Source organism: Rhamphochromis longiceps, linkage group LG22 (genome assembly GCF_057381845.1).
Source record: "Rhamphochromis longiceps isolate RC_006_pf linkage group LG22, R_longiceps_female_GT1.1, whole genome shotgun sequence".
Classification (NCBI taxonomy): Eukaryota; Metazoa; Chordata; class Actinopteri; order Cichliformes; family Cichlidae; genus Rhamphochromis; species Rhamphochromis longiceps.
The window spans coordinates 13,562,258-13,585,621 of NC_140577.1; the positions used below are offsets into that span (position 1 = coordinate 13,562,258).

Here is a 23,364-nt window from a genome sequence, read left to right on the forward strand (position 1 = left end):
TTTCAAAGCCTGCCACCACAAAAAAAAGAAGAAAAAAAATCTGTGGCGAGAATTATCATTAATTGTTATAACCATGTAGAGAAATGTAGAGTGAAGGGTGCACAAGGCAATTTGAGAATGGACCATTATTATATTTTAATAGCATCAGTTTCTTTGTGGGCATATTAAACACTACATAGTTATTCAGTACTGCAGTATTTTCTTCTATATTGGTGCCTCTGAGTGTCTCGACAGAGAAGGATAGTAATAAATGTCTGAGTGCTGTCATGCAGGGCGATGCATCAGCATTCTTGTCATACATGTAGGAAATCCTGCATTAGTCTGCAATTGTTCATGTTTCTCTATTTCATTCCTCATTTCTTCTTCTCTTCATCCTTTTTGCCGTCTGGCTTGTTTCCCGTCTGGGAGGCCAGGGAACCCATGGCGTTGCGGATGGCCTCGTTGTTGGGGTCGACACCCGGCAGGTTCTCCAAGACGCTCTGAAGGAACTCTGGGTCTTGCATCACGTCATAGTCATCTTCCTCCTGTTCAGTTAAGATACAGCATATATTATACACAGCTGCTATATGGAAGTTTGATTCTGCCACTAAAATTAAAAATGCACTGAATGTGATGTTTTGCAGGGAAACCACAGGTCCTGACATATATTCAGATGCTACTTTTACACATTCCACTTAAACCCCTGAATGATGTCACAGGACCAAAAAGGACCCGAAAGGATTAATTACCAGCCCCACAGAATATCTACAGGGGTCCTGTGTTGTTTTGGTGGGATGAGAACGATTGGGCGTTGGTCCTTAGCAGAGCTTTGCAGACAGTTATCTACATGTTGTAGCTGTGCACTCTCACCAGGGGGCAGTGTCAATGATATGTATGACAGCTAGTCTGTGGGCCACTGTTTCACTATCTATTTCATAGCGTCATCACCACCAGGCTGCCCGCTGCTGGTTATTTGAAGCTTTTTGTGCAGTCACAGATCTACAGAAACTGATAGAAGCACAGGCATTTCACTTCACACACTGTCAGGATGTGGTTTTAATGTTGTGGCTCATCGGTGACCACTGTATGTATGGTTTTAGCACCATTTTGTCACCTAGAACTTTGCCAGCTCATCTAGTCTGCATGTTGTCTTATCATCTGAAGAACAGTTTGCCACGATGACACCATGCTCATACAAATGAACACCATTTAAAATAGCAAACTATTCAAAAAGACACAGGAAATACAATTTGATGCTTAAAGATGCTGAGTACATTCAGGTCCATCTCACTATTGTTAAACTTGATAGATGGATATTTATTACTGAAAGGCAAGTGCCTCCTTATATTTAATATCTGCTAGATTGAACCCCGACTATTCAGAAACAAGCTACTTTCTTATGAAATCATTCCTCCTTCAGGTTATTAATTTAATACGTTTTATTCGTATCGAGTCTTTGAAAGGGCTCCAGCTGTTACGTCGGTTCACATTATGTGTGCTGGAATAACTCGAAATATTTCCTTCCTTTATTACTTTATGAAAAGTCCACAAAGCATGATGATTTCACATCCAACACTCAAAAATAACAGTTGCTCAATTTAAATCATTACGATGACTCACCTTGGCTGATTCAGCTGTGTCCATGGGGGCTCCTGTGTCCATTTCACCATACTCTGTTCACAAATAAGAGGATAGTTATGCTTTATGTTCAATAATAATAATAATAATAATAATAATAATGGATTGCATTTATATAACGCTTTTCGGGACCCCTCAAAGCGCTTTACAATACCACTATTCATTCACTCTCACATTCATACGAGTTAAAACAAATACACTGATCATAAGTGGAAGTTACCTCCTCCAGCAAGAGACATCTGCATGGCGTAGGCTATCTGCTCCTCCTCGGTCATGCTGCTGAAGTCAGGAAGCACTGCTGCACCACTCTCAGGCTGAGATACTGACATCTTCAGTAAAGCCTCCTCTGATTCTGCGTTTAAAAAGAACACTTGGTTAAATTCTAATGTACTGTAATAATTTTTATCTCAAAGGTGAAAATAACGATCTGTGAATTCTGCAGTCACCATCTGCGCTGGGTGTGGGCACGCCTGCCTCGGCCGCAGAAGCGGCAGCAGCTCTGCGGGCCTCTTCCTCCTGCCTCTGTCGCTGCTCCTCCATTGATACACGCAGGGCCTAAAGCAGGGGCAGCACGGTGAGATAAAAAGGCACAGGATGGACTCAGTCCACAGGACAGGAACAAGAAAGTCACTTTTTAAAATTTGTGGCAAAGCCACAGAGTACTTGAAATATGACTGAAGTCATGTAAAAGAATGAGTACTCTGTTTCATGTATCTGGCACAAGGGCAAGATATAGATATAAGAAAGGAAACTGTGGAGATAGTCGTCAAGTTGTTATGCAGGAAATAGTTTAAAACAACCTGCTTTTATTAACCTTAGACACGCAAGTTTCCAAAAGAGGCAGCATCGAAAATAACACCATTAATAATTTATTTCCTAAATAAACAAATGAACTAGTGTAGAAGAGCTGTCCTTTACATTTTTGGCCTCATGATTATCAGCTTTTATAAAGATGATGTCATTGATATTAAAAGTCACACATTCCTTTACTGCCATTTTAAAGACTGCTTTGGAGCGTCACACCCATTCTCTACACGTCCATCAGTTGTGCCAATAGCCACATCTGTTCTCTAGTTATGGAAGACCAAATTATTATCAAATATGAATAAGGTTCTCCTGCTGGTGTGTGTTATGGTCTTTGTATTTACAGTGGTAGTGGGAAATAAACTCCCCAGTGTTGCTCACAAGCAGCAGTAGCTCTGTCAGCATAGGCAGGCTTTGAGTTGAGTATCTGAAAGGATTTTTAATTTTCTCCTTTTCCATGCAACTATTTTGGCACATAATATACCACATTATCAGCTTCTCAACCCACCTCCCTATATTGCTTACCAAGGCTAGCTCTGGATCAGCACTGGGATCCACCCCAAACTCAAAGTCGCTTGCACCGAGACCCATCATAGAGCCTCCTTCCCCGGCCAGGATGGGAGAGGACAGCAGAGCATCAGCCAGACTGGGTCCTGGAGGGACTGTGACCAGGTGGGAGCCCGTCCCCTCCTTCCCATTTAGAGTATTTATAAAAGCAGTCAGCTTCTCTGTGTTCGCCTCCTGAACAAATAGTTGGAGACAGTTTGTTTAGATATAGAAGCACCAGATATGGAAATGAAAACAAAACAATACAAAAAAAAAAAAGAAAAATGTTGGTAGGCTTTAATGCATCTCGTTTTATAGCTCTGATATGGAAGATTATCCAACAATGTCTCACCTCCTCTCCAAAGTTAATAATATCCACATTCACTTTCTCCTTTTTCAAGCGCTTTGCCATCTTCACAAGCTGAAGAATCGGTAGATTAGGACAACAGCAGGTGGAGAAATATGCACAAACACATGAGTGCGCAGACAGCAGGAGACATTACACCTTTTGCATATAATGTGTAGTTAAAGAACATTTAACAAAAGGTCCTCACATCTTTTTCATTATCCTCCACAGGACTCCCAACAAAGGCAATGATCCTCATCTTGTGGTTTTTTCCTTGTCTGTGCTTTAGGGCCAGCTAAAGAGGGAAAGGATAAAATTATGGATCATAAACTGCCATAAACTGTTTTGTTTTTTTTTGTTTGTTTTGTTTTTAACCAGTTACTGCAGTTTACAGGTTACACACATGAGCGACTCGGATGCCTGTGCAGAAGCAAATCTTTCCTCTGGGCTGGACAGCGTGGAGTTTGGACAGGATACGGCCAGTATCCGGAGTCAGTGTGGTCAGGACTTCACAGTTACTGCAAGAAAACATACAAAAACCCAGGAGTCAACACCTTCAGTTGTTACCTTAACAGGTAATTAAATCTGACACACAATTTAATACACAACACTGTCAAATGAGTTTGTGCCAATTCCAAATAATCCCAGTAAAGTACACATTTAACAAATTAACAATTGGTTAATATTAATATTAAAATACTAAATATTAATTAGAATTAGCTCTGTCAAAGCAGTGTGGTGTACTAAAGAGCAGCTTTCATAAATAGCAGGTCAGACTGGTGGTTAAAGGAAGTGCTCCTCATTTAGAAACCATATGGTTTGATCGTTTTGATGTTGTGCAAATGTCTGTTTACATTAACCACGGGTTGGAAAAGAGCTAGCACAGCTCATGTAACACCTGCTTATCTTTTGTAAAAATGCTTATGGTTAACCAGCAAACAGTATTAAACCTCAGACCCAGCAGAAACAGGCCAGAGGTCTGAGCTATGAAGTAGGATTTTGTGTTATCCAGGTAACATCGGGGTTTTCAGTACTACAAAGATGGACCACTTACTTACTGGGTAACTTATGAGATGAGATAGCCTTTATTTGTCAGTTGCAGGTCTTTTGCCCACAACCGAGATGACAGACCTTGCCGACCGTACATACAATACAAACATCACATTGGGGAGACAGGTCAGGCCAGGTAGCGAGGAAAAAAAACATTGAAATGCACAGATATCAACACACCATAACACAATAAACACAGACAGCAACATGGGAAAGTGTTCCAGTGTGTACATCTGATCTGGGACCGCTGCAATCTTTCTACTGCGCCTCCAGCTGACCCAATGTCCACATCATGGGGGAGGTAAGCGTTGGAGGTGGCGTTGGATCCGGGGTAGGGAGGGTGATGCGTCGGTGAGTGCTTATCAGTATCAGTATATGTATGTGTGTGCGTGTCCATAGTTCAGCTGAGACAGTGTCCTTCGCCCTGCCAGGCTAAGTAAACAGTCTTCCAGCCAACCCAGGTGGCCTTGTAGGGAATGGGAAGGAACAGACTCAACACAGTCGTTATCAGGGAGTTGTTGTTCGGCTCCAGCCTTGAGCTGGCGCCAAAGGGGTAGCCGGGTTATGATGGAGAATTTCAAGCTGTTTTTTAACACTCCGACACTGGTCTCTCAGTCTCCCGTTAATAGCTGCGAGCTTCTCCGTGATGTTATTAGCCGTCGATTTTGTGGTCTTGTCACTCTTTTTGCTCACCTAGCAGATTCTGAGACCTCACGACCGCAGCCAACTGATCCGAGGTGTAATCCAGCTCCGCCCAGAGATGTTGTTCTGAGTTGATTCTTTCCTGATGTAATCCAACATACATACGCTCAAAGGTGTTATTCTGAGCATTCACTGCAGTCGTAAGTGCCTCCAAGCTCTTAACCATGCTGCCTTCAGTGAGCCCTTTCTGAGAAGTCGCACCTGTTGTTCCAATCCCAGCGGGCAGCCTTGTGGGGGTTTGAACAGCCGGTTCCGCTCTCTTAATTCTCCGATAAGCCAGGGCCAAGCCAGCTCCGATCAGCAAGAACCCTGTTATCATGGTTCCGAATATGTAGATATCTTCAGCGTCCTCGATCGACAGTCCCGCCAGGCACACGATCCTCTGCCACCCGTCCATCGTGTATCCGGCAGGGAAAGTCCCTCCAGGGCACTCGGGTTCTCCCGAGCCCAGACTTCTCGTTGTTAAAGTGTGTCAATAGCAAATCTTCTGCAAATCTAACCTGCTCCGGAGTAGGTCGGGTTCAAGATTAAAGAACAACAAGTATAAATCATCACCACTACTCCAGAAAATAGCATCAGCATTCCTGGAAGATCGTTGGACTTCTTTACACAGATTGTGTAAGGGCCTTAAGTTTTTTTTTTAATAGCATCTAAAGTCTAAATCAGCCAGTCTGTTGCCAGTACACTTATCAATAACTGTGATTGGTCAGACGCTGCCAAAAACCACTCTTGCGTTAACTTATGGAGAGAATAACACTCTTCGTGTGACCTCTTATCCTGACTGTTAGGATAAGTGAATCCAGATAACGGAAATCTACCCTGGGTATGTTCAACTTGTTTTGTACAGGCCTTAGCTGTCACAGCCTCTACACAAAGACAACAAATGCACTTCTTTATTTAGAAGGAAGTCATTGCACTGCATCCTCTGAAGACAGCCATCATCAGTAACCATGTACGATTTAATGAAGTGTTATGACTTTAGCCACATAATTGTTTAATGAAGAGAGAACGGCTTACTTTGCCATAGTGATGAGGCCCACGTTGTTTTCTGGATTGCTGCGTGTTTTGGAGTGGCAGACAATGTTGACAGCATCCTGCTGAGCCTGTAGCCTCGTTGGCAGGAAGTCTCCATTTCTCATGTACTCGCTGTTGTCCACACTGAAGAGGAAACAGCACTTTAATGTGTACTCCATCACAAAGCTTAAGAGTTAGTAAGCGTTCACGTAATTCATTATCAGCCATAACCTACATTGGCCGAATGGGTAGTATAATATATTCACCGGGAGAAGCAATAAACAAAAGTTTAGCCGCTATAAAGCGTAACAGGGTAAAAACAGTCACAGCTAGCACGGCTTGCTAACGTTAGCGAGAGGTGACTCTACATATGCCGCTGGAAAACAATCAAGTAACCGCTGGTGTCAGTTAATAATTTAGGCAGAAAACACCAAACTGTAACCAGCGACATTCTGGAAATTAAGTCTCGTGGCTTGCAGGTAAATAAAGACTTTAATAAGACCTCAAATCAAGGCTAACTTTAGCTACAATGACTCAGCCGGTCGATATTGCGTTAGCCGGCCCACAATCAACTGTGCATTATCAGCCTGGCTGGCAGCGACATTTACCCCATATGCAGCTCGGTGAGCCCCCTTATAAAGTAACTTACTGGTACACCTCCATATGAACCGCTAACGGGTTTATAAACACACACAAAAATACATTTGTAGAGTTCTTACCAGACCATAGTACTTTCAAGCACCATTTTGGAAACTTCTTGTTGCTTTCTGTCGTAATCCAACAAGCTCACAGATTATTGGACGACGGTTGAACAAAGCGAAATATGATTGGGCAAGTCTTGTCTCCTTCAGGTTGTAGAGAGCTAGAGAGTATAATTAGAGCTGGTCTTTACTATTTAGAAGTTCTTTGGGGAGGGGGAACTGGTTTAATAAGAATTAAACTAGTTCATACAGGTTTACCCCCGAAACATTTTCTTCGTCAAACCATTTATAGGCTTTGTCTTCAGTAATAACCTATAGATTAACTCGTTTATCACCCCCGAATCATCTTTTCTTTTCGGCTGGTGCCTTTAGGGGTCGCCATCATCTATTCCTTGCATCTGTCACACCAGTCTTCTGCATGTCCTCATTCACTACATTTATGAATCTCTTCTGAGGTCTTCCTCTTTCCCTCCAAATTCAGCGTCTTTTGTCCAGTATATCCGCTGTCCCTCCTCTACATATCCGAAATATCACAGCCTTGCCTCTCTAACCTTGTCTCCAAATCGCTCGATCCAGCTGTCCCGCATATGTATTCATTTTTAATCTTGTCCCTTCTGGTCACTGCTAATGAAACTTTTAACATCTTTAGATATGTCAGCTCTAATTTCAGCTCCATCTTTGCCAGCAACTCCAAATCATACATCATAGCAGGTCCCACAATCTTGCAAACCTTCAAGTTCCTTCTTGCTGCTCTCCTTCTTTCACAAATCAGTCTTTATACTCAGTTCTACCCACGCCACCCTGCCTGCACTCTCTTCATCTCTCTTGTGCACTCACCTTCACTGTAGCGTCCCTCTCATTCACAGTCATGTTTAATAATCTGAACGAATACAATTATTTCCCAACTGGCCACCACAGCAGATGAATCCACATGTTTATTCTAAACAGTTCAGAGTAGGAAAAAAATACAGGATGATTTAAAACAGTTACAGCAGGAGGCTTTAAAAAAAAGTTTCATGTCTTCAATTCAGGTTTGCCATGCTGGAGCAAGCAATTTTCAATCCACCACAATTACAAATAAACATTAGAGAGACCAGAGTAATACATACATTATATAACGCTGTAATAAATAGGGCTACGTGTGCATCTGTTTGGAACCATTAAGACTTTTATTGTCGGGACAGGGCATCACCTCAGAGTTTGGTTTAACAGACAAGTGAATTAAATAATCTACAAATGCGGTTTGCCTTTATATAATTCCTCCTGGTGGGAAAATTGTCAACTGGTTTAAATTATTGCACAGTTTTTTCACTGAAATATGCGGTGTAAACAAAAAAGCATCCCTTAAGTTACAGTTTTCTTATATCCTTATATGCAGCTCAGCATTTTTAGACATCAAATACTTGGGAAGTATTTGCAGTTTAACATGAGCCAAACATAACGCCAAGTTAAGACATTGTACATGAGAGTAAAAACATTTTGTTTTGTGTTTTACAGTAAATACAAAGTCTACACATCTCTGTTAATATGCCAGGTTTTTGTGATATATAAAAATAAAAAAAAATAAAAAATTTGATTGTTTTTCCATCTTCAGTGCGACCTATAACTACACAGTTTAACTAAAACATAAACTGAAAACATAAGTGTTGACAACCTCGGATAACTGCAATCAAATTTATGTTAAGTAGTCTGCACACACCTGCCATCTTTTGATCAAAATCACATATAATTCAGATGTTCTAGTGAGATGTTCCTGATATTTACATAGCTGCATCTTAAAGTCATAGCCATTATTGTCAAATGAATGACATTATTGAAAGGTATCAATCAGGAGAGGGCATTAAATGTACCACAAAACACAGTGAAGACAGTCATGAACACGTGGAGAATATTTGGCAGTGGGACTGCAAAGACTGGACATCACTCTAAAATTTATGAAGAGACCAGAAGAAATGTGGTCATCTGGCAAGTAGTCTTCATGAGTCTGGGCTATGTGGTAGGGTAGGGTGGTAAAACAGAAGCCTTTTCTCACTTCCAAACATCCAAGCCTGGCTACATTTTTCAGCATTTTTCTACAGGTTGACCTAAAGGGGGCTGTGCAGAGGAGACACCCTCACAGTCTGTTAGATTTGGAGTGCTTTTTGCAAAGAAGAAAGTTGAGATGTACTCCCCCTAAAAGACTTCTGTATGCTCCAACAAACTATAAGTTTTAGTTCCACTGTACAGGTTATAGATCGCATTAAAAGGTGGAAAAAAAACCCTGCAAATATCTTGGTATAATTTTACGTTAACATCAGCAAATCCTGGCATTTTAACAGAGGTGTGTAAGCTCTTTATCTCCACTGTAGCTTATGAAAAGGTAGGCTAGCGTCCACCTTTACACATCAGGCAGTCATCACTATTTAACTAATGAAAAAATAGCAGTTAAACCATAATAGGTACCCCTCAGTTTTCAGTCTCACTACTCTTAGCTTTACCTAACAAAATCAAATTAACCCTGGATTTACAGGTCCTGCTGAGAGGTTTACAATCATAAGACAACATCAACAGATCAATATCAGAATTTAATAAGAGGTCGAGGGAAATGCTAAAGCCTGTGGGAAATTGCACCAACAAGTTATATTAAGATTGTAATAAATATAGACAAAAAATATTAGTAGCAATTGGGAAATGCTGAATGCATGAGTAAAAAGCGAATGGACAGGAATGCATAATGATAAAATAACCAAAGACAGCACATCATAAATCAGTTAGAAAGTATATAGAAGTCGTCATATATAGTTGCAGTTTTATTTAGTTTGCTTCTGGCAGCAAATAAATGTAAATAGTGGAAAAGAAAATGCAGTACCACCAATGATTATAGTTCAGATATTCAGCAGCCAAAGCTCCTACCAACTCTATATTACTCACTTTCTTTTTTTTTTGCACATCCTGCCCTTGTTTTCAGTGGCCACAAAGACCGAAAACAACAATAACACTTAAGTAGGTCCAACTATTCCACCACACATTTTGAAACGTTCATTTAGAAAAGTTTCCTGTGCTGTTAGATGTGAAAAATAAAATCACTTAAAAACTAACACAATCAATTAAAAACAAACACAAAAATCCCACACAAAGTACAGGTGACAGTCATGTCTGAATTTAGAAGTAGATGCTTTCTTTGCGCACGATGCACATCAGCAACTTGTAAACTGCTGCAGCTCCGCAACTCCATGACAGCGAGGGTTTGTTTCAGGTGTTACGCTGGTCAACGATGCTGTTCTTGTCACAAAAGCGCAACAGCATTATACCAACAGTGCACACTGTGCTGGTGTGCACTGTGTCCTGTGAAGCAGCACAAACACCCTCCAAATATATCACAAAGTTAAACACACAACTCTCTTAACACAGGATTTTCACAAAAGTTGAACTATATTGAGAGCTACTATTATAATCTAAATTGGAAAGGTCAGACTTACTGCAGGACAGCTAAAGGCCACATTAGCTTCAGCTAGGCGTAAACCACAGTGTTGAGAAAAAAAAAAGAAAAGAAAAATAGGAGTCTATTATTCTGGAGAAAAACAAAACAAGGCAAATTACATGCAACAGTAATTTTTCATTTGTGCTGGCAGTATATATGTATATATATTTAAAAAAAAAACTTACTGCAACTTTACTAGTACAATATTAATTTCAATGTCCCAACTTATTACAAAAACATAGTGATTGTACCAGTTTGTACTAATGCCACAACATGCTCTTTGGTTACCTAAAGTGGTTAGGTTTAGTGTGATTCTCCTATTTCTGTTTTTCTTGCATATATAACACAAGCTTCTCTTTGCCGGTTTGGTCCGTGACACCGAAGCTGACTAACTCATTAGTTTTGCTACCGAGTACCAGTATCGGTCTCATTTGAATACAAGCCAGTCGTATAAAAAGAAAACATTTAAAATAACCTTCTGGCCTGAATATCACAGGTGATATTTAAGATTCACAGTCTGTAAAAGCACTCCAGGTCCACGGGAATACTTGGGTAAATAAAAAGCACAAGCTGAAGGTCTTTCGTCCTGCATGATTTGCATTCAGAGTAAGCTTTTAAAAATCAGAAGCTTACAATGCATGAATACAGTAATTTCTTTAAAAACTAAGACTTTATTTAAAACTCTGTTCTCAATCCTCATCATAAGGCTTTCCGTCAAAGCAGGTAGCACAAACACTACTCTAGACTTGGACCTTCGGGTGGGCGGCAGGCACACAGAAAAATCTGCATGAAGACGTGCTACAGCCATTTGGTCAAAAAAAAAGAAAGAAGAAGAAGAGAGAAGCAATAAAAATAAAATAAAATAATAATAATCCCAAAAAGGACAATGACGTATATAGCCAGGCCTGAATGAAGAATCTCAGTTCTTCAATAAGGCAACATTTCCACACTAAATGCTTAACTGAGCCAAAAATGATCATTGGTTGTGACTACAGGCACTTCTCCTATGGGTTTAATAATAGTGTTCAATAACTACAGCATTACCGTGTCTGCAGTTACTAGTGTTGCGACACAACCGCCCAGTTACATTATCATATTGTGCAAAAAAAACAAAGACAACAAACATTTCATATCCCTCTTGGTCCAGGAGATGCACTGCGTAATTTTTTTTTGTAAGTTCTGGTACCTCAAATCATACCAAGGGAGTTATAAGATTTCAGGAAGGCTCAGAACATCCTTCAAGTCATTCTTTTTCCTCACATCTACACCTGCAAACCAAGTGAAAGAGTATTAGTTTTAAAAAAAGTTCAAATACGAGTAAATATTTTGATAGCAGAACCTGAGGTTTGAAATCAACTTACTGAGCAGCTGCTTACACACGGGACTACGTCGCTGAGTGAGATTGCTTCCTCAGCACCACTTTCTTCAAGAGTCCTAGACTGAGCCCTGAAAACAACAGGAGAGTCATGAGGATGCATTTGAACCTTAACACAGTACGAGGCACTGGTTGTGGAGGTGAAAATATTAACAGAATATACACTGCATTTTTTACAGAAAGCTTTATGAGCTAATTCGACGCTTGTTTCCATGCCTAGAATCCTGTGCTGCTTTGGGAAAATGTTGACTTTCCTGAAGTTCTGGTTAAGGCACATTTTTGTCTTCTGAGAAGGCCTCACTTCCAATCTGTGCATCAATGGGTCATTCATTTATTCCTAAGTTGATTTGCATTCCACTTTTCAAAGTGTTTCACAACTTGAACAAAAGCCACACATTAACCAAAGGATCACACGTTCATTCCAACATACACACTTCCATACACGCAAAAACAAAATACTGAAGAACACATCATGTGAAAGCTGACCTATCTAAAAAGGAGTTTAAAAATGTAGGCCTCTAATACAGCCTGAAAGAAGCACTGCATTTCGGATCACTTTAAATGGGAGAAGTAGAAGATTTCTTACTTCAGAGAAGGATATATAAAGTTCTGTTTTAGGTGAAACTAAGTGTTTCATCTTTAAAGACATTTTTGTTTGAATATGTTATTACTGTGTTGTTGTTGAACTTTGTTTTGTTTCTGGTATTTTGTCCAGCTCTTGTGGTGATTCAAATACACCAGCAGGTGTGTGCACTTTATATCCAAAGCAGAACATTTAGTAGATGATTACAAGTTACTTCTGGTACTACCATATTCAGTTAGTGTAATTAGACATTAATCAATGCATTCAGATAACACTGGTGTGTTGTAGGAAAATGTGTGTGTCTGTGTGTACTGTCATAAAAGTGACAGGTGGATCGTTAATACACAAACTATTACACTATATGTCCCCTCTTACCCCTTGGGGGTGCTGTCTTCCTCGTTTTGCTTGTTCGAAGATTCTCCCCGAGTGTTAGACTGAAGACGACTTGCTGGTAAAAATCTGGGGTTTCCCAAGGAGGAGATGGCAGTTTCAACAGCGCTAGCAACAGGGTTGCGTGGAGGAATGGTATCTGGGAGGAGGTCAGGACGACCTGCGAGCATAACTGGCGAGAGGGGACAAAAACGGTTTATTGCTGTGTTGAAAAAGAAGCATCTCCCATAGTGGTACATGTAAGAAGACTAAATGTTTGCAGCTGTCATGAAAAATATGAAACATAAATAGTTCCCCATAGAGAAGTTAAAGCTTCTGTGCTCTTTCATCCTCACTTTTGTCTGCTTCGCTGTCCTCTCTGGTGTCTGAACTGGCTTGATGTTGGAGCAAAGGACTCTGGGCGGTGCTGCTGCTGCTGGCTTGGGTCATCAGAGAAGGTCCAGAGCCAGCCGCTCTTTTCACAGGACCGGCTCCTGCACGGCGCTTCTTAGACGGGGAGGTCTTCACTAGATACGAGACAGAGAAACTTTGAGTCTGTGCAGTAACACTGGTGTGACAGAGTCATGTTCAGACGGAGACAACATAAACTTACATGCATTCTTTCTAAACACTATGTTGCACATAAACTTCTGAAATCGCTCGGCATAGAAACCCGGTCTGTGCACTGATACAGTGTCCTGAAAAAAAGAAATAAAACAAGTTAAAATCTGTATTGTTAAATCATTGCAACCAAACTAGCTAGTACTAGTAAGGGTCCTTACCCCATCATGAACCAGAGCCTTCCAGGAGTGTTCAAGCTTCTTTGCCAATCTGAAAAAACACACACACACTCTGACTTGATGGTAAATGGTAACTAGACTGGTTCTTATATAGAACTTTTTCTACTCTAACTGCTCAATGCAGCTTGCCTCATTTACCCATTCGTCCAAGCACTACTTTTTCCCCCCTCTATGCTTTTCATAAAATTTAGATCCTCAAACAGAAGTATTTTCTTATCACACGCTCACTGTAGAAACATTTGAAAGTGCCCTTGTAGTTTTATCTGGATGCTGAAATCCTGTTTACTCATGTCATGTGAACTCTATTTTGGATGTTGGCCACACGTGTCCACAGTGGAACAAAGAAGATCATATTTTAGTCACCACAGGTGGCGTCATGGTTACATGTTGGCAGAGATTTTCCAGTATAGATAACGTTTATTTGCACAGTTTCTAAATAAAGTAACAAAGATTCATTGCCTCACTGACCGACCGTAGTCATTCTCTACTGTCCGCTCTGACCTTTAGTGTAAAACGTCAGGTTAGCTAACGAGACAGTGTACCGGGGTTTAACACTTGATACGGTCCCTGAACGCATTCTGAACAGACAAAGACGGAAGCTGCTGCTTTCCTGTTCATGTGCTTCTTTTGTTATGTGAGCTCAATGAGGACAATAAAGTGAATTATTACCTATAAGACTGAAGAATGTCAATAATACCGATGTACACCAGCAGCCTCTCGCCTTTCGAGTTTCGTGCAGGGATTCCTCCCGTTCTGCAAACAAAAACACCTTTAGTCTTCTGTAATTCTTCTCAGACAGAAACTGGTGGGACAAGCCTGCTCGATACGATCACAGACACTCCGTCACTCACCTGTCCTCGGTTTCCATGGATCCCATGCGTCCCACCTCTGCTTGAATGGCCTCTATAGCAGTGCTGTACAGAGCCTTTTGAACTTGACCCTTTGCCCCAGCCCCCGCCTCCTCGTTGGCCTGCTCCTGACAGGCCTGATCTACGTTATGAATTCCCACCAGAAGGCTGTAATCCATAATCTTGAAACTCTGCAGGAGCTGGATGGAAATTAAGGAACATGAGTACTATAAGATCAGGAGGACATTTAGAGGGAAGACATTTTACTGATTCTATCTAAACCAATTCCAACACTGTTATTATTCTGGTAGCCTCATGTTTTCACAGTTCTCACCAAGCAGTCTCTCTGGAGGGTCTTGCAAAGAGCATTGTACTTATCAGCGTCCAACGAGAGCCCTTCAGGCATGTCCTGGATGAAATCCAGGTCCTTATATGTGGGTACAGCCTTTTCTCTTTCTTTAGCCGAGGCTCGTCGCTTGTAGGTAGAGCCCTTTAGATCATACTTGAGGTGCATTCGTACTGCACTAGGAAGCAGATTATTCATGACTGCAATGCGGATGTTTTTACCAGCTGATTGGACGCAATACAGCCCATAAAACTTTGGTAATAAGGTCCGCTTGTTCTGGTTCAGGTTCTAAGGCAGAAAGAAAAATAGTAGGAGGAAGAAATATGGACAAAATGAAAAGAAACATCAGTATCAGCGTCACCAAAAGTTAAATGAATGGTTGACTTAAGTAAACTGATAAAAAAAGAAGGCACATGTGCCAGAGCAAAAGTAAACTCAGTCAGTAACAAGCATGTCGAGTGCTTTAAATGAAAACCAGACTAACTAGTTGAGAGAGACTTTAAAGACAAACAAAGCATTTTAGCAGCTCAAGAAAACAAAGTAGGAACAATATTTGACTGCAGAGTGTTACTTCAGTAACTGTAAATACGGCCTCATAGTTCCCGTCTTGCACCAACCCGTTTGGCTGCATTTTACATCCATGGCTATCCAGATGTGACCTTTGATATTTTGCCTCAAGACAAAATGACAGCTTCTGATTTTATTGTGTTAGTTGACATGTTTTGTAAAGTCACAGTACCAAATCTAATCATGTCGTCCTTCAATCCAAAGAAACATATCTGCAAAATTTCTCAGGACACTCCTATTGTGAAATTTTACTAGAATGCAACAATTAACACACGTGAGGTGAAAGCTGATCTTTGGCCGTTAAATTCTAATCAGTTCCTTGAGTTAAAGTTGATAATGAATAAAATTCCCAGAAGGAGTACCAAGGGATATCATGATAATAATCGTAGGTGGAGTACATGAGGACAACATAAAAACATAATGCCCACAGCTATGGCAGTTGCAGACTAACAAAACAACTGCAGATTAGTTTTAAAGGTAGCAAAGCGTCGCTGTAAAAGCGCCACTGATATCCAAGACCTTGCATTTGATAGTGATAACAGGATGATGATTAGGACATTTTGTGACCATCAAATCATACCATGAAGTATCCAGGCAGCAGTTTCTGCAGAAATTCTGCCTCTTTGTGCTGCACCGTCTTGATGATATACTCATCATCTCTAGAGACGTAGAACAAAGATCCACTTGCCCCGGAGTTGGACAGCTCGATCAGCGACTCGTTACACAGAGAATACTATAAACACAACATAAAAAAACGGTCTTTACACATGTGATTAAAAGCAAAAAAACACAATCTTATTGCTACATTTTACACATGAATGCTGACTGAAGCCATGTTCTCACTACAAAGCATACAGAGTTTGGTTTGGGCGAGAGGCAGGACCTGGAGGGAGCATGCAGGAGGCAGAAAACATGAAATATCCAAATATCTCCAATATCTGTCAGTCTAAAAAAAGTTTAAATATACATTTAATCAATGTGATATCTTAATAGAGGCCAAAGAAGTGCAATTTCAACAACAGGTCTCCGTTTTTCTACATGATAATGAAATACTGCTGTAGTAAATTAAAGAAATCTGTCAGCATGCTTCTTTAGGCTTAAACTGTAAGAAGTAAACGTGTAAAATTACAGATATCTATAATTGAATTTTCTTTGGTGTAGTATGAATGATGATGGGAGAGGTCTTGATCAGTAGGAAAAGCTGTAAAACTTCTAAATATACAGTTGAAAATTATGCCCTCTTTCACATTTTTTCAAAATCGGCGGTCCAAATTGGAATTGTCACCAGTCCAATTCTGGCCCCCAGCCTTACATTTGACACCCCTACTTTAAAACCGTAAGAACAGCATCTCCACTCCTCTCCTGTGTCAATACTCCATTATTCACACTTCCCTAGTCACAGTTACTCAAACACTCCTTTTTCCCCAAAAGTGAACTGCTCTCTTTCCTCAGAAATATTTTGGACAACAATTGGTGATTATACAAGAATACCATGTAGTCATCGGGCCGGATGCCAAACATCTCTCTGAAGTAGCGGAAGGCCATCGGGGCGTATGTTTTGAACCTGAAGTCTCCATAGTGGTGTGCCGGTGTCAGGTTACTACCCTCACTGCAGGTCACAAACAGAGGAGCACAAGATTATTTTCCACACAGCTTCAAAGTAGGCTTGCAGAAGTAAAATATCCTGATCCTGTCTGCACACAGGGCAGACACACATTTCATTTCCTTTACAAACTAATTCATCGTTACAAACTGACCAGGGGAAGAAGATGCTCTCCACCACCTCAAAGTCCTGCAGCAGCACATCTCTTTCAGGTTTTTGACTTAAGCTGCCTATCGTGTGCGTGATGCCTAACTGGATAGCACCTTTCAGAGCTGATGATGTTGTCTGGAAGAAAGGAAACTTACATGTATCAAATGCAACAAATGCATTTCAAAGTGAATACTTCAAGAAATTAAGTGGCATAGGGACTTGCAAGCTTTGGCAGGTGGGAGACACTTTTTTTCCAGACATTTCACTAAAGATTAATAGATAGGTTAACTCAAAAGGTTCACCAAACAGAGCCCATGTTTACTGTTAGGTGGGGTGGTGGTGATGGTACAAACACACTCAACATTCAACATTCAGCTGAGAGGCAAATCTCTACTGGGACCAATGTTCAGTTTGCTTTCATTTTCACTTGCTATGTGGTCAGGTATAAATGTAAAGCCTACAATGGTTTAAAAAGGAGGAAAATATTCCGGTTTGGTTCAAATGTACTCTAAACAGTGTGAAGTACCACCACAGCAACAAGTGCCAGCACAAGTGCACATTTTACAAGTGCTATTAGTGGCTGCATTTTCAAGTCCACCATTTATGCTTTTTCATATGCATGGTTACAGTGGTTGTTGCTTCTATTAAACATGTACAAAGCTTCAGCTTCCTTTAACCTGACATCCCTAATACCGTATGTTCATATCAAGCTTGTCTGTGAGCACAGTAGCCCACCCACCTGCCGTTCAAGCATGCTGTTTAGGAAAGGAGGCCAATAAGAAGGGAGTCGGCTAAAGGAAGAAAGAAGGAAGTTTAGGCATTAGTCACACAGGCCTTGACTGGTTAATGACCCATCTGGAAACCTCTAGTCACTTGGAAAACTGTGTATACCCCGACAGGTTGAAGAGCGGTTGCTGAATGTCGCATGGTGAACTCACTTGCAAAGAAGATGCTGCACCAAAAACCTCTTTGTGACTGCTTTGCTCACCTGGAGTTGGCACAGAGGAAACCAGCTTGTCTGCAAATACTTGCTATTTAGTTGAAAGAAGTGCAACACAAGCTGGAAACGGAGACCATTTGTCTTAAAAGTAAAAGTCGTCCAAACAAAGCAAGTCACGAATGGTCTCCGTTTCCATTTTGCACTTTTCGCAGTTTCACTCCCAATTAGCGAGCAGTTTGTAAGGGTTTGCGCACAAGATGGTGCCGTCCATGCAAAAATGACCAAAGCAATCGGAAAGATGCTTGTGTTGCAGCCCTGCATACATTTTTGCAACCAAAGTGACTTCAAGCAAACTCCAGCAACAGCCCACAGATTACACACACTTTCCTTGTGACCGGTAGTTGCCAGGGGTCACTGACCAGTGTCTTGGCCTATGCGAATTGGGAAACTTCACCTTCACACCAACTTCCCAGCAGCTGGCAGCAGCCTCCAGTAAACCAGTTGGGTAATACTCACAAACAGGTACTTCATTACCTTTTCTATTGGTCTAGGCCTGTCTGACTGGGGCCTTAAACAGTGTGTTTCAAACAGTGAATGAACAAACGGCTGTTCCAAGGTCCATTATAGGATAAAATAGGGTTATCTTAAAATATGGAACACTGTTTTGGTGGACTTCACAAATTGTAGGAAATGTAACTATAGCTCCCAACAGCCTGTAGAAACACCCTGTGGGTGTCAAGTTCAACTGAATAATCACAAAGAAGTCCCACAATGAGGTTTGAAGAGAGGGAAAAGACACAGAGCACTTGCGTTATAAGGATTTCCAGATTATGAACACTAGCAGTAAGCGGAGAGCACTTATTCAAGAAGGCAGGACAGATTAGATCATATGTGTGGGTGATGAAGGGTTAAGCTAATGGCAATAAAAAGAGACTGCTGTGCGTTTCACAGGCCAGAATAGTGAGCAGCAGACAAACCAAGGCACAGATTTATAAATTTTGAGATTACACTACTATCACTATTTTACAAGCCAAATAATTCATTAACTCATCAAGAGAACAATTGGAAGAGGAAAAGATAATGAAAGTTTTTGTAAGATGCAGCTCTACAGAGTGAAAAAATGTGCTTAAGTCTGCAATGGCTGATCCCCAACCTTCTTGTACGTCGTCTCCCCAGTGGGATCGATCCCACGATGCCCGATTTTTTTCAAAGCCTGAGATGTGCTAGCACTTGGACCCTGTCAGTATAAACATGGCACAAAACAGAATTACAAGAGGAAAAGAACTCATTGTAAGTGCAGGAACATGTAATATTCTCACGATTCAAACAGGAAGGCACAAATGACCTGTCAGCAGAATACGGGCTAATCCCAAACTGTTTATGGGGAAAGAAATGTGCAATTCCTAACTGACCGAGACAGATTTTCAGTTTCTTCCCCACAAATTCCCTCATTTCTCACCTCAGCTGAAGCATTTTTTCGAGACCCATTCAAGTCTGGAATCAGAAAGAAAGACATAATGTTACACAGGAAATTACACACACACACACACACACACACACACACACACACACACACACACACACACACACACACACAGGACAGGAAATGAGCAGATAAGGCAAACAGTTATTACAGTGGATGCAGTAATGTCAAACAACACAGACGGAAACAGCTTCTACCATTCCCTAACGCTGAAAATAGAGAGTGCAGCTGAACATGCAGACACACCTCAAACATTACCTCTGAAAGAAGACAGTTTCCTCCAGAACTGACTCTGCAGGTCTTTGTGTGCAATGGAAGGAATTAGATAAGGATGCTATTAAAGTGAGTTCATACAAAGCCGGTGAATTTCCTGATGTGTATTACACTGTAATATTACTGGTGTTTGAACTTAATGACACTTAGCTTCCGTTCATCTTTAAGGAAACACACTTGTGAAAATGACACAACATCATGATGTCTGCAATTCACTTTCCTTTAAACATTTATTATGTATATTACAGCACCATTTCCAAAACAGCTGGGACACTGTGTTGACACAAAAAATTTTTGTTTTTTTTTAACAAATATGTTTATTCTGAATTTGATTAACGCAACAAATATCAACAAGGTTCAGACAACATCACCAGACGACTGTAATAAGGAAGATGACTGGCCATTAATTTGCAGAACTAAAGCTGGGGAGGGGTTTGCCAATATTTCTAATCTACACAAGAAGCAATGCCTGTCATCTTCAATGCTCAGACAGCAATGCAATAAAGGCAAGCACAATCCTGTTGTGAACAACCCTCATAAAAATCATTATCAGTGTACACAACTGCTGTATCCACAAATAAAACTAAGACAACAAACACATTTATTTTAAATCCAGAAAGGTTTTTGCTTGCTCTAGGCCTGAGCTCAAAACTGACTATTGAGAGTTTCTCCAGCATGTCAAACATTTTGGAGCTTTTTGGCTTTCAGTTAAAGGAAATTTGCCAGGACTGTGATAGTAGAACCAATAAAAATAATAATAATGATGATGATTATGTCAAAGGTATGAAATCTATAATAAAACACACAAGACTGGAGACTTAAGCACCAACAAAACCAGACGGAGTTCCTCATGCAAGTCACTCCACCATCAAGAACCCCGAACAGCAAACACTCAATCACCTTTCATGTTTAAGCATGAGGTGGGGCCAGTTAACAGGCTTCTATACAGGGACAGCAGTTGCAGTATGTTTAAATGTAATGCACGTGACCTTGGTTATTAAAACGCATTTAAATACACTAACTTCGCTTGGGTTTATAAGTCTGGCTGCTGCATTTTGAACAATCAAAAGACTGTACAATGATTTGTGATTGATACCTGCTAAAATAATTACAATAATCCAAATGAGAGGAAATAAAAGCAAGAATGATAGTCTTAGTGCCACTAAAACTGAGTATTGATCTTGTGATATTCCAAAAATGGTAGAAGCACTGGGAGACACTTCTCAAAACTGAGGCTAGAATCAACTAAGAAAAGAGCTGATGCTTGGATCCACCTTATTTGACCAATAATAAACAACTTCTCTAAGCTTCATTTTTTTTAATAGCACACATCTATTTTTGATTTCAGTTAAACAATTTGTAAGAATGGCAAAGTTTGTGGGTACTTTTTATAAGATTTCATTTACTCTAACTTTGTTTGTGAAATGGCCAAAACCAACAGGAAAATACTCAGACCTCTCTTGACATAGATAACAAAGACTTTTTGCCTTCACTATATATGGACCGGTTATGTTTAGGTTCATAGCCCCATCCCCAAAGCCCATTGTAAGCCTCCTGCTGCCTGTGGTCTGGCAAATCAAAATGCGAAATCCTTTTTGGATAGCATGAATGCCTCATCCTCTGAGTTCAGGGAGGGAAAGACCATTCAGACTGCTATCAGTTCAAAAAGCCAAAATCTGTACTGGTATGGGAGGGCATTAGCTCACAAGGCAGGGTTAACTCACACATGTGTGAAAGCATCATTAATATACCAATTTTTCTCGCTACATACGCAGCTAGAAAGACAGCTAGTTTTGAAAGAGGTCCTTGTTTAATCCAGTAAGGACTTATTATTATTATTACTGCAGTTCCAACACCCACTAACAAAAATGTGGCATTAGAAAATGTAAAACTAGTCAAAGGAGGCCAAAATCTCTTGTTTCAACACTTTATTATTCACACTTCCTTAATTTCAGTTCCGGTTACTCATCGCTCCTTTCTTCTTACAGTCAACAACTGGTTTCCTTTCTTCAGAGTCTATGCTGTTCTTGTACATTTCCATAGAACGGATGCTGAGTAACAACATTTTTCTGGAGTAGTGACAGCAGTGACAGGGTGTATATAAAAGTGTTCAGAGGGATAGAAATAGTGTGAAACTGTTGTGCAGCTGAATTCCTGTGTTAAGCAATAAGGAGAAAACAGTATGTTTTCATAACTAGAGCAGTCAGTGTTGAACATCCTCCTGTCCCAAATGAGTTGATGGCATCAAATTCAAAATGATTATATATTTCTACGTTTACCATTTAACACAATGGCACAAAACTTCTGGAAAAGCGCTCGTTTTAATCTTTAATAAAGTGAGGCAAGTACGTAAACTTTCTGTGAAGTATGAGATCCATGTACTTTGTCCTGCAAACCACTTTTTTTTTTAAAGATCAAATCAAGGACAGCCAGAAACATCTGATTTAAGATGTAATTATGTACTCGGGCCAAGAAAAGTGGCCTTTGTATTCAATTAAAGTTTTGTTTTTTGTTTTTTTTGTTTTTTACCTCAGATGCTCTGATGAAAACTTTGTGTCATAAATCTACTGTGATGTGAGGTAAATAAACATATTTTTTCCATTTTCTTTCCTTTTTAGTACACATTAAAGGAATAGTTAAGATATTCTGCGAAGTACTTTTATTTGCTTTCTTCTTCTTTTATTTGAGATGCCCCAAATTTACTGAAGACAAAAAAAAGGTTGTCTTTTAACCTATTAAGGACTCTGTTAAATGGCTTCAATTATACATCTATATTATACATAATTAAGCATAGTTTACATACGTGATGTCAGGTAAGCATTTTTGGCTACTCCTCTATTATCCCCAGGTGGTCCCATATGAATGGACCCCCACCTCTTTATCTTGAGTACACTACCATGTGAGACCTAACCGTGGGTCATGTCTCAGAAATAAGTCATCGCTTATTTCTGAGACATGCCTTGAGAAGTGAATCTGTATGAAGCAATTAAAGTTATTTCAGGCTATATGTTGTATGCACTGGCACGAAAGGTGGTGTATTACAACACAGTACTTACTGCCAGTCTGGCCCTGTAGCCCTGGAGGCTCTTCTGCAGCTGTGGCCATTCAGACAAGAAACTACACTCTGGACTTGATTTGGAGGAAACTGGGGGTCTTTATTCACCCCTTCAAATGTATCGGTGACGTCAGTTCAGCAAGGCGTGGACCTGTGTGGAAAAAATGCCCAGCTCAAGAACAGTAAACACTCTACATGATTTCATGCTAGAAATACCAACAACAGCCACGTTGAACAGCTCTGCTGATGGAGACAAAGGTGACATAAACAGGCGGCAGCTTCCTACCAAAAGCGACTAAGCATCGAGTAGGCTATTAAGTAAATTAACTTTTAAAAAGAAACACACACACAACAACACAGAGAGGCTAATGCGTGTTGTGACATGTTAATGTGGGAGATACCGAAACGTCTGAGCAGCGCTATTCAACTGAACATAGGCGACAACGCTAGCTGCCGCTGCTTTAACTTTTCTAACTTTAACCACACAGATAAGTCTCGACAATACACACAAAACATTAAACTTACCAGAAAATCGTGTTTAGACGTTCTTATAGCTTCTAATTAAATTTAAAAAATACTTTTTATTCTTTTATAAAGGCGGTGTTTTCCTCAAAACAAATAAACAAGGAAGCAGTGCGGAAGCGGCAGTTTTGTTTGGGCTGCTAGTCTGGGCAAGAACAGCATTTCCGGTGGGGAAATATTTCAGAATAACATAGGCACTTTCAAAATAAC

The 23,364-nt window shown here is 40.4% G+C and overlaps 2 protein-coding genes across 3 annotated transcripts; both read right to left on the minus strand.

Moving 5' to 3' along the window:
* Positions 1-110: 110 nt before the first annotated feature.
* Positions 111-6,953, minus strand: psmd4a (proteasome 26S subunit ubiquitin receptor, non-ATPase 4a). The gene is made up of 10 exons (XM_085396833.1): positions 6,799-6,953; positions 6,083-6,223; positions 3,717-3,831; positions 3,522-3,608; positions 3,320-3,388; positions 2,947-3,162; positions 2,064-2,172; positions 1,838-1,969; positions 1,600-1,652; positions 111-524 (listed from the first exon to the last, which is right to left on the minus strand). The coding sequence occupies exons 1-10, from the start codon at positions 6,822-6,824 to the stop codon at positions 354-356; spliced, it is 1,119 nt and encodes a 372-aa protein (XP_085252959.1). The 5' UTR covers positions 6,825-6,953; the 3' UTR covers positions 111-353.
* A 1,894-nt stretch (positions 6,954-8,847) lies between these two features.
* On the minus strand, positions 8,848-23,303 carry LOC146643677 (phosphatidylinositol 4-phosphate 5-kinase type-1 alpha-like). Of its 2 annotated transcripts, XM_085395608.1 has the most exons (17): positions 23,158-23,303; positions 22,634-22,783; positions 19,563-19,604; positions 19,281-19,315; positions 18,975-19,058; positions 16,886-17,016; positions 16,620-16,737; positions 15,709-15,861; positions 14,550-14,849; positions 14,219-14,415; positions 14,037-14,120; positions 13,350-13,398; positions 13,181-13,265; positions 12,924-13,094; positions 12,574-12,760; positions 11,602-11,686; positions 8,848-11,508 (listed from the first exon to the last, which is right to left on the minus strand). In XM_085395608.1, exons 2-17 carry the CDS (start codon positions 22,680-22,682, stop codon positions 11,503-11,505), a joined length of 1,776 nt encoding a protein of 591 aa, XP_085251734.1. In that variant the 5' UTR covers positions 22,683-22,783; positions 23,158-23,303; the 3' UTR covers positions 8,848-11,502. The 2 variants fall into 2 exon arrangements, with proteins under 2 accessions (XP_085251734.1, XP_085251735.1); XM_085395609.1 differs by lacking the exon at positions 19,563-19,604.
* Positions 23,304-23,364: the final 61 nt, after the last annotated feature.

Coding starts and splice junctions, on each gene's coding strand:
- psmd4a (XM_085396833.1), bottom strand. CDS start 6,824: ATGGTGCTTGAAAGTACTATGGTCTG. Junction 3,609..3,716: donor CAGGCATCCGAGTCGCTCAT/GTGTGTAACCTG, acceptor TTCCCTCTTTAG/CTGGCCCTAAAGCACAGACA. Junction 3,163..3,319: donor TTATTAACTTTGGAGAGGAG/GTGAGACATTGT, acceptor CTATTTGTTCAG/GAGGCGAACACAGAGAAGCT.
- LOC146643677 (XM_085395608.1), bottom strand. CDS start 22,682: ATGGCCACAGCTGCAGAAGAGCCTCCAGGGCTACAGGGCCAGACTGGC. Junction 14,416..14,549: donor CCCTCCAGAGAGACTGCTTG/GTGAGAACTGTG, acceptor ATTTCCATCCAG/CTCCTGCAGAGTTTCAAGAT. Junction 14,121..14,218: donor TCCATGGAAACCGAGGACAG/GTGAGTGACGGA, acceptor TTTTGTTTGCAG/AACGGGAGGAATCCCTGCAC.